Genomic DNA, 10,960 nt, shown 5'->3' on the forward strand with positions numbered 1-10,960 from the left:
ACATCCCAGCTGGATTCCTGGGCTGCCCTTGGAGACAACCCAAAACCTCCATCTGCCCCCGAAGGCATCCTGGCAGGGTTCCATTAAAATCCCATCTTTTGAGATTGTATGGGAAGGGTATAAATAATAACCTTATTATTATCATTGGGCCCTGGATAACTGGTATTAGGTCAGAAGAGACCCTTTTGGCTGCTTCTGCTGCCCTCAGAAGCTCAGGGGAGAGGACAGGGCCTTCTCTGTGGCAGAGGGGGCACCACTAAGAAGGACCCGCCTGCCGATCGTAGGGTCTGAGATGGATGCTCTTGGAGGTATTTGGGTCCAAAGCTGTTTAGGGCTTTTATACGCTAGGGGACTCAGCTGCAAATAAAACGTTTAATATTATTATTATTATTATTATTATTATTATTATTAATGTGATGTTAAAGTGCAATATACAAAGGCGGCACTAGATGATGATGTTGAGCTATGCAAAATCCAATGTCTTTCTCGAAACTTTTTTCCCCAAAAAAGCAGGTTTTTTAAATATACGGCTGTAGATTTCACCTAGGACTAATCCTAGCAGAATTGTGATCTCAGCTCCAAGGCCTTTCGTGTTTCGCACCCAGGGCCCAGAAGCCAGCGGTTGCTTGGGGGATCCAACCCACTTGGGACGCGAAACCAGGACTCGGTTCTCTGGATACGGCCGGCCCAGCCTGTTCCCCATCCCCGTGTGGCCTAATTAGAGGGCGTCTTTGCGCCCCGCTAGGGGACAGAGACGAACGCAGCACTGCTTTGCAAGCTGATTGGTTTATCCAGGGGAACTCAGCTCCACATGGGATAACGCAACAGCCAACAGGGGGCTGGGAATTCCCTGTAGCTTCTGAGAGTAAGCTGGGCTCTAAGAAGAATCTTGCAGAGCTGGAAAGGCAACCGAAGCGATTGCGCATCTGCAACAACTCCTATTAGCAAAGGTCACAACACAAATATTGGGTAGCTCAGCCAGCAGAGGACGGGATGCTTCATCCAAGGGTCGTGGGTTCGAGTCCTGTGTCAGGCAAAAGATTCACTTCCATCCCCTCCAACGTTTCTCCCCTGAAAATAGGGACGTCCTATTCCATCCCCTCCAATGTTTCTCATTGCCACAAGACGCAGCCGTGGCCAACAGCTTCAAACGAGGGCGAGACAAATTCCCAGAGAAGGAAAAGGCTGTCTTCAGTTTTATGTTTCCCCCTCCGCTGTTGAGAGGTAGAAAATGCTTCTGGGTACCAGTTGCTGGAGGAGAGAGCTGTGTGCGAATTTCCCTCTAAAGGCGGACCTCTGCACAGAGAGGATGCTGAGATTAGCTCTTTGGCCTAATCCATCTCCAGGATCCCTTTTTCCTCTCCCATTTCCTTTTGCAAAACTTACGGTAGGTGGTCTCCCGGTGGGTCGGCCCTTTGCCTCAGTTTCCCCCTTCGTATGTTGACTTTGCAAGCGCCTTGTGCTCCTTCTACGAAGGCGAGAGACAGGGAAAAGGGGGGGGATACAAGATCGGAGGGATCTCCTTACTGGAGCCTGGCTGAAAAGGAGTTTCGACATATCGGGGTCCTTTTTCACAGCAGTTGGACGTTGTCCCCACCAATGAGCGGCGGATCCCGGGGGAACGGCCTCTCCTGCCAGCGGAATTGAGTTACCACCTGTAACAGGTAAGGTTACCATCCCAGCCTAAGCAGGAGCTTAAGAGCAGCCTTGTTGCTCCGTTAAAAAGGGAAAAAGAGGGGGTCAGGAAGGGAAAACAATTAGGGTTTTTAAAAGGCAGGGTTGTCAGTTTTCGGGTAACACAGGGTTCTGAGACATGAAGGTATTTGAACATCTTTTAATAAAATAACATTTTATTAATTTTCTAAAAACAACAACAATACAAAAACAAATAAAAAACAAATAAAACAACACAAATTGACTTCCCTCTAGTCCCTTCCATGGTTTGTCGACATACCACACGTCCATTATTAAATTTAAAACCTATTTTAAAAACCTATTTAAATTGATTGTGATTTTATGTAAGCTGTGTTATTTTTACTGTTGTTAGCCGCTCTGAGCCTGCCTTCAGCTGGGGAGGGTGGGATATAAATAAAATACTAATATTTTTATTATGCATTCATAACAAAATTACAAGTATTCTTAAAACCCTGCTAATGTATTGAACTGTGTACAATGCTTCTGTGTATATATGCAATAGACATCTTCCATTGCATCTATGCTGCCTGTTATTTAATTCTGATTCATGTTTACGGCGACTAATTCCGCTTTTTAATTGCAGGGATTATAACGATGGAGCAATTAATAACACTACATAATACGATTTGGCAATTAATGACATGCATCATGCTGTTGATTTAAAACCAAAAGTCATCCAGGTGGCATGTAAGGCAGAAGCGAACATGTTGCAGAATTCAAATGTAAGATAAAATATATGCAAAGGGACTTGACAGGAAGTCATAGTTGAAGAAAAGATTTTGGAAGATAAAAGGGGGGAAATATTTACTTTCATTATTATCATTTTGTGTGCGGGTGTGGGTGTGTGGGTGTCCGCACATATGTGTGTTATTGTATGCAATGTTTGGGAGGAAATAAGACGGTAAATAACAGATAACAAACTAAATATTGATGTATGTAATTTTTACTTCTTAATTATATTTAGTGGTAGTAGGGCTGTATTGTTTTTTGTAACATAAAATCATTCAATAAAAATATTAATTTATAAAATTTATTAATTTTTTTTAAAAAAGAACATGTTGCAGAATTTTTTAAAAAAACCACTCAAAATATATCTCACAATGTAACAGAATAAATAGCATTTGGACAGTTCTGCAAGAAACAAACGGTGCAGCTACGATGGCGCCCGCTAGATAGCGCTAAACCAGGAAGCGCCTCCATCTGCCAGGAACCAAGATGGCGCCGCCAGCCTCCTCCTCCCGAAACAAGCATGGAGACGCCGCCGCCGCCGCGGATAAAACCGCGCGTGCGCAGAAGGAGGCTTTCCTTCTGGCTCCTTTTCGGACACGCCCCTTCCGGTGAGCAGTCCTTACCGGAAGCTCCTCAACAAGCGGCGGCGAAACTTTATTGGCAGAGGGGAAGGGGGAACAGCCGGCGAGGGGATGTCGGCGAACTACGCGGCGGGCCTGTCGCCTTACTCGGACAAGGGCAAGTGCGGCCTCCCGGAGGTGAGCGGAGGGAACGGGGGGGGACGGGGAAGGGGTTGCCATGGATACCGAGACTCCCCCCTCCCTCCCTCCCCCATTGGACTCCGCGCGGGGGGGGGAGGGGCGGGGGGGGCGCCTGAGGGAGAAAGGCCTGGGAAGGACCCGGATGTGGAGGCCGAACGGGAAGGACCCGGATGTTGGGGATGAATGGGAAGGACCCGGATGTTGGGGGTTCCCTCCCCTCCCCCTCCCGCCTCTTGGCTTTAATGTTCTATTTCCTTCGCTCAGTTCACAGTCTGATGATGATGATGATGATGATGATGATGATGATGATGATGATGATTTTATTCATTTATGTTTCCAGTCTGTTTTGCTGTTATGTATTGCTCTTTTCTGTAAGGTCCCTTAATAATACTAATAATTCATTATTTATACCCCACCCATCTGGCTGGTAGTCCGTCAAACATTAAAAGCTTCCCTAAACAGGACTGCCTTCAGATGTCTTCTAAAAGTCAAGTAGTTGTTTATTTCCTTGACTTCTGATGGCAGAGGGTGCCACCACCGAGAAGGCCCTCTGCCTGGTTCCTTGTAACCTCGCTTCTCGCAGGGAGGGAACTGCCAGAAGGCCCTCGGGAGATGGACCCCGGTGTCCGGGATGGACGATGGGGGTGGAGACGCTCCTTCAGGTATACTGGGCCGTTTAGGGCTTTCAAGGTCAGTACCAACACTCTGAATGGTACTTTCCCTCCCTATAAAACTTAAAGCATTAAAAACTTCCCTAAACAGGGCTGCCTTCAGATGTCTTCTAAAAGTCTTGTAGTTGTTTATTTCCTTGACATCTGATGGGAAGGCGCCACCACTGAGAAGGCCCTCTGCCTGGTTCCCTGTAACCTCACTTCTCGCAGCGAGGGAACCACCAGAAGGCTCTTGGGAGATGGACCCCGGTGTCCGGGCTGGACGATGGGGATGGAGACGTTCCTTCAGGTATACAGGGCTGAGGCCATTTAGGGCTTTCAAGGTCAGCACCAACCCTTTGAATTGTGCCCGGAAACGTCCTGGGAGCCAATGCAGGTCTTTCAGGACCGGGGTTATACGGTCTCCACTCCCAGTCCCCAGTCTGGCTGCCGCATTCTGGATTAGTTGCAGTTTCCGGGTCACCTTCCAAGGTAGACCCACATAGAGTCCCTGATGGGGAAAAGGCAGGTTATATAAATAAACAGAGGAGAATAATTGCAACTTTCCCAGCTGACCTATACTGCGCTTCCTCTTCCTTCCGCCCAACCTCCCATTCAGTTTTTTGATCCTCCGGACGAGCTGGACAGGAAAGTCGCCCAGCTGGCCCTCTTGATCCGGGATGCTTCCAACGTGGTTTTCCACACCGGGGCTGGCATCAGCACGGCTTCCGGAATCCCAGACTTCAGGTGAGCGGAGTGACAGGTATTTGAGACTTGGGAACTCCCTACACCCCCCCTCCAAGGCCGCTCATTTGTTATGGGTCACCCACAAAGATACTGGGTAGCAGCCCTTCTGTCGGGTAAAGATTTGCCCCTCTGTTCCCTGCAGAGGCCCCAATGGTGTCTGGACCATGGAGGAGCGGGGTCTGTCCCCGAAGTTTGACACCACCTTTGAGAACGCGCGGCCATCCACGACCCACATGGCCCTCTTGGGGCTGCAGAGAGCCGGCGTCCTGCGGTTCCTGGTCAGCCAGAACGTGGACGGTCTCCACGTGCGCTCGGGATTCCCCAGGTAAGGGGACGCTTCCCGTGGCTTTGTGCCGTGTGAAGAAATCGCTTTTGTTAAGCTCTGGGACAGCTCAGGGGGCAGAGCATGAGACTGTCGATCTGTGGGTCGCAGGTCCAAGCTATCTGTCATGAATGCCGTGCTCCACGATTCTGCGATTCCATGCACATTAAAAAAAGCAAAGCCTCTGGTCTGATCTCAGGTCCTTTTACAGCATCAAGCTGTCAAAGTTCCACACCCTCTCTTTTCTCCTCCTCTTCCGCAGGGACAAGTTGGCGGAGTTGCACGGGAACATGTTTGTGGAGGAATGCATGAAATGCGGAAAGTAGGTACCCTCTCCGGCCATGTGGGTCCCTCGGCTTCCTGTGGGTGGTGGTCGCGGCAGGGAGATTCCTCCCCCTGGTTCCAGCTGCCTCCGTTGCAAAATTAAATGCGAGGATGTGGCACAGCAGGGAAAGGGGGAATCAAAACGACTGAGGTCGGGGGGGGGGGGAGGAAAGGCCGCAGTATTTGGGGCCTTAATGCAGCAGTGGGGAACCTTTTTGCCGCTGCCCAAGATGCTGCTGAATCACAACTCCCACCATCCCCAGCCGTTGATCGTGCTTCCATGCAGGGGGCATAGTGGGAGTTGTACTTTGGCGGTGCCTGGAAGGTCACATCTGGCAGCCCAAAGGCAGCTCTCGCCAGCCCGGGTGTTTTGGGAACTGGTAGGACAGTTGCGGAGGGACACGGGTGGCGCTGTGGGTTAAACCACAGAGCCTAGGACTTGCCGATCAGAAGGTCAGCGGTTCGAATCCCCGCAACGGAGTGAGCTGTTGCTCAGTCCCTGCTCCTGCCAACCTAGCAGTTCGAAAGCACGTCAAAGTGCAAGTAGATAAATAGGAACCGCTCTGGCGGGAAGGTAAACGGCGTTTCTGCTCTGGTTTGCCAGAGACGGCTTAGTCCTGCTGGCCACATCGGAAGCTGTACGCCGGCTCCCTCGGCCAGTAAAGCGAGATGAGCACCGCAACCCCAGAGTCAGCCACGACTGGACCTAATGGTCAGGGGTCCCTTTACCCTTTACCTTTAAGATGCTGCTGAACCACAACTCCCAACATCCCCAGGCGTCGATCGTGCTTCCGTGCAGGGGGCCTGGTGGGAGTTGTAGTTTGGCGGTGCCTGGGAGGCCACATCTGGCAGCCGAAAGGCAGCTGTCACCAGCCCGGATGGTTTGGGAACCGGTAGGACAGTTGCCATCCCAAACAGCTGGCCTGGAAAGGTGGGTGGGTGGGTCAGGGAGGAAAACCCCCCGATTGGAATGGACCTTTGCTGCAAGGTCTGAATTGCAGGGGCAAGCGGTGGATCGAAGAGGGCAGGGATTCCTCTTCTCATGGCATGACTCTGCTCCCCACTTGCTCCCAGGACACCTCCACTCCTCCCTCTGTGTGTTTGTCTTTAAGGCAGTATGTGAGGGACGCTGTGGTGGGCACCATGGGCCTGAAGCCCACCGGCCGGCTGTGCGACGTCTCCAAGCGCAGAGGCCTTCGGTCCTGCAGGTACGTGGCGGGGGAAGGTTAGGGCTAGTAATTGTGTGTCATATTTTAATAGCCGCCACACAAAATTTTGACCACCTTGCGAGTTATACCGTGGGGTTGTTCTCTAGCAGCAAGAAACTCTTCAGAACTTGCCGTGCATGTCTGGGGTATCGCACCTAGCTGAATAGAATTAAGCATTTCAAATGAAACCCACAAGTTTGTGTTTCTTGTTTTTGTTTATCCATGTAAAACTCTCCCCACCCCAACCCCACTTTTTCTCAAAAGAGGGAAGCTAATGGACACCATCTTGGACTGGGAAGATTCCCTGCCTGACCGGGACCTCAATCTGGCAAGTGAAGCGAGCAGGTAAGGGTATTTTATTTATTTTTATTTTTATTTTATTTTATTTGTTGTTTAGTCGTTTAGTCGTGTCTGCCTCTTCGTGACCCCCTGGACCAGAGCACGCCAGGCACTCCTGTCTTCCACTGCCTCCCGCAGTTTGGTCAGGCTCATGTTTGTAGCTTCAAGAACACTGTCCCACCATCTCATCCTCTGTCGTCCCCTTCTCCTTGTGCCCTCCATCTTTCCCCACATCAGGGTCTTTTCCAGGGAGTCTTCTCTTCTCCTGAGGTGGCCAAAGTCTTGGAGCCTCAGCTTCAGGATCTGTCCTTCCAGTGAGCACTCAGGGCTGATTTCCTTCAGAATGGAGAGGTTTGATCTTCTTGCAGTCCATGGGACTCTCAAGAGTCTCCTCCAGCACCAGAAATCAAAGGATCCATTCTTCGGCGATCAGCCTTCTTTATGGTCCAGCTCTCACTCCCATAATCACTACTGGGAAAACCAGAGCTTGAACTATACGGACCTTTGTTGGCAAGGTGATGTCTCTGCTTTTGAAGATGCTGTCTAGGTTTGTCATTGCTTTTCTCCCAAGAAGCAGGCGTGGCTGCTGTCACCATCTGCAGTGATCATGGAGCCCAGGAAAGTAGAATTTATTTTATTTTATTTTTATTTATTTATTTTGTCCCCTGCAGGAGAGCCGATTTGTCCATCACTCTGGGGACGTCCCTGCAAATCAAGCCCAGTGGAGACCTTCCTCTGTTGACCAAGAAGAAGGGAGGGAAACTGGTGATTGTGAATTTGCAGCCAACGAAGCACGTGAGTTCAATTCGGGCCTCACCGGCAGCTCAGGAACTGCAACCAGTCTTAGAAACTCAAATATATCAGCTAGGTGCCAAATGCCTAGGTGCCAAACCAAGGTTGCGGTCGGCGAATGTCTAGTTGTCACGATTTAAATCACGAATTTGGTTATCACGATTTAAATCACTAGTCAGTAAGACTTGATTTAAATCATTTTATTTTATTTTACAGAAAGGCTCAGCCTTGGTGGTATCATCTTAATATTTACAACCAGAGTAGTTTTTACAGTTGTATCCAAAATTACTGATTTGGTTATACTATTAGAAATAAATAGACGGGTAATTACGAAATTATGGTGAGGTTTAATAAGTTAACTTTTCTGCTCTACTTTATAGGAAGGAGACAAATAACCATTTCCTTAATAACAATTTAAACAAATTTATTTAACTAAAACAATGACGTTATAGCGTATGTATCCATGTTTGTTTACTGATGCGGTTAAACAATTTTCAAAAGAATAAAAACTTAGACTGAGTTTAGGCACACATGGGAAACTTAAAACAAATCCTTATTTCCTGACGAATAGCCTTTGGTCTATAATGTAACTTAAATAGAAAATCTTTAGAAAGATTCCTCCCTCCCCAATAAAGCATTTCATTTTAAAAATCCAATTTAAATCAAATCCGATTTAAATTTTAAAAAATCTGATTTAAATTTAAAAATTCTGATTTAAATGAAAAAATCCGATTTAAACTTTTAAAAAATCCAATTTAAACGGAAAAAATCCATTTTTGAATTTATTTATTTTTTTAAAAAACCCGTTGATTTTCATCCACCCTGCTTCGTAGGCCGCCTCGGCGCTGCCAACCCCCGTTCCCCACCTCTCTCTCTTTCCCACCCCTTCAGGACAAACATGCCGATCTGCGGATCCACGGCTACGTGGACGACGTCATGGCGAAGCTCATGAAACACCTCGGCTTGGAGATCCCCGAGTGGACGAGGCCGCTGGTGGTGGAGAGCGCGGAACTCGCCGAGACCAAAGCGTTCGCCAAGCCCGGCACGGACTTTAAGTTCCTGACCAGGGCGGAGCCCCTGGGGGAAAACACGGAGGACGGCGCCTCTCTGAAACAGGAGCCCTGTGCGACTCCGGACAGCGACTGCGTCGTAGCCAAGCGTTTGAAATTGGAGCCTCTGCCCACCTGATGGATCCCATGCGCATTCGTCTGCGTCGTCTGTCTTAGAAACATTTTTTTTACTTGTATATAGGACTTTTCAAAAGACCATCCCTCCTTGTTTATGTGGGGGTTTTTCCCCCACCGCACCGTAGGAAAGTTTGTCTCCTTTTCACAAGTCTACTTGCACGCTCCGTCCCCACGAGATCGCCTCCAAGACCTCATTTGTACCTAACGAGGCAGCCACAATTTCCCACTGAGGGGTCTTTCCCCCCCCCCCCCCACATTCTCCACCCTCCTTCCCGTGCCGGCGGAGAAGTTTCATCCGCATACGGACAAAAAAGCGTTTATTGGGGGAAACTCATACTAAAATGCCGGCGGGTTTTCACGAAGTTAAAAATAAATCGCCAAATTCCTGGAGAATGGAATTTAAGTTCAGGGGAAGTGAGCAAATGAGGGAAACCAAAAAGTGGCAAATTTGTCCATCTCTAATCCAAAATAAGCACTATAATAGGAGTGGAAGAATCAGTGAAATTATAAAATGATGATTTCCCAGAAGCCATTTTCCTCGAGTTACTGGGTCTGCTACAGGAATTTTTGGTCATGTGAATGGTTCTTTGAAGCCTTAACCCAAGGTATGTTGTTACTATTATTATTTATTATACGACGGCACTCATCTGACCGGGTTGACCCAGCCACTCTGGGTGCTTGGTGCTCAGAATAAAGTTTCCCTGCGTTCCCTTGGCGAGCAAACCCCTTTGGGATTCTTATTTATTATGATTCTTCTGAAACCGCCTCTTTGCCCGACAAACAAATCGGAACCTGGCCCAGGTGTGGTTGTGCAAACATGTTTGGAAAGCGAGCTCAGGGAGCAAAAGAGCTCAGCGCCGTGGGTCGTCATTCAGTCTCCCCTCTGCAATTACAGAAGCAGCAGTCATTGCAGCAATTATTTTGCCGAACGATGCCCTAAGGGAGCAAAGGACAGGGCCAGTTTTGCTTCGCTCTCTGCAGCTTTTGCAGCTGGTCTCTCTGCAGCTGCTGCTGCTGCCCTGGAGTCTCTGACCTTCGCTCCTCCAAAACGCTTCCTTTCCATGGGTGCAGCCACAAATAGGGAGGGGGGCACTGAACCATGTGTTGTTGTTTAGTCGTTGAGTCGTGTCCGCCTCTTCGTGACCCCCTGGACCAGAGCATGCCAGGCCCTCCTGTCTTCCGCTGCCTCCCCCAGTTTGGTCAAATTCATGCTGGTAGCTTCGAGAACACTGTCCCACCATCTCGTCCTCTGTCGTCCCCTTCTCCTTGTGCCCTCCATCTTTCCCAACATCAGGGTCTTTTCCAGGGAGTCTTCTCTTCTCATGAGGTGGCCAAAGTCTTGGAGCCTCAGCTTCAGGATCTGTCCTTCCAGTGAGCACTCAGGGCTGATTTCCTTCAGAATGGAGAGGTTGGATCTTCTTGCAGTCCATGGGACTGAATATTGGCTTTGCCTAAACTCAAATCCCCCCCGGTCTAATATCCCTAGCGCTGCAAGATCCCAAAAGCGCCTGGACTAAAATGGTCATTAAAAAAATTCACTCTGGTGGTTTATCACCGCAACAGCTACTCACTTTGGGTTTTGGTAAAGCAAACAGTCTAATTTGTCAGCGCCTAAATAATATCAAGCATCAGAACAACTTGGCCACAATCGGGAGATTTTGCCCATGGCATGACTATTTCCCACCTACCCATTTGGACACTCTGGCACCCTCTCTACAAAACCTAGCAATTCTAAAATATAGATGCGCTTTTGCCCTCGGAAGATGGAATGTCTTGCCCTCGGCTGGACTTGAGGGACCAGGTTTCTTTGCTTTCTGAAAGTCTAGAAGGCATTTGTTGAATATTATTTTTTGCGCCGTCATTAAAAACTCTGAAACAGCAGTGATAATCAGTGGTTGTTTTATTGTATGTGATTAGATAGATAGATAGATAGATAGATATAGTTTTCAATGGCTAAAGGGGGGACTATTGAAGAATATTCAATATTGCAGAATATTGAACCTGGTTGAATTTGGGGGGGTTCAGTCCCCTTGCCCCCCCCCCAATAGCTGAGGCGGAGCAACGGGAGCTGGCCTTCTGATCTGCAAGCCCAAGAGGCTCAGTGGGTTAGACCACAGCGCCACCCGCTCCCATAAGGTAAAGGTAAAGGACCCCAGGGTGGTTAAGTCCAGTCCAAGGCGACTCTGGGGTTGCTGCGCTCATCTTG

General features: G+C 48.8%; 2 protein-coding genes across 3 annotated transcripts in view; one reads left to right on the forward strand and one right to left on the reverse strand.

The window, feature by feature from the left end:
• ANKRD24 (ankyrin repeat domain 24) overlaps positions 1–3,148 on the reverse strand; it is a 28,700-nt gene extending 25,552 nt beyond the window's left edge. For both annotated transcript variants that reach the window (XM_083594399.1, XM_083594397.1), the window contains exons 1-2: positions 3,048–3,148; positions 1,387–1,655 (exon numbers count right to left, since the gene is read on the reverse strand). The gene's annotated coding sequence lies outside the window, so the exon portion shown is untranslated. The remainder of the gene's footprint in view (positions 1–1,386; positions 1,656–3,047) is intronic.
• Positions 3,054–10,642, forward strand: SIRT6 (sirtuin 6). The gene is made up of 8 exons (XM_083594820.1): positions 3,054–3,182; positions 4,455–4,582; positions 4,725–4,907; positions 5,167–5,226; positions 6,341–6,436; positions 6,701–6,781; positions 7,447–7,570; positions 8,459–10,642. Exons 1-8 carry the CDS (start codon positions 3,117–3,119, stop codon positions 8,753–8,755), a joined length of 1,035 nt encoding a protein of 344 aa, XP_083450946.1. The 5' UTR covers positions 3,054–3,116; the 3' UTR covers positions 8,756–10,642.
• Positions 10,643–10,960: the final 318 nt, after the last annotated feature.

Source organism: Podarcis filfolensis, assembly GCF_964270895.1.
Source record: "Podarcis filfolensis genome assembly, chromosome: 18".
In the NCBI taxonomy this organism is placed as follows: domain Eukaryota; kingdom Metazoa; phylum Chordata; class Lepidosauria; order Squamata; family Lacertidae; genus Podarcis; species Podarcis filfolensis.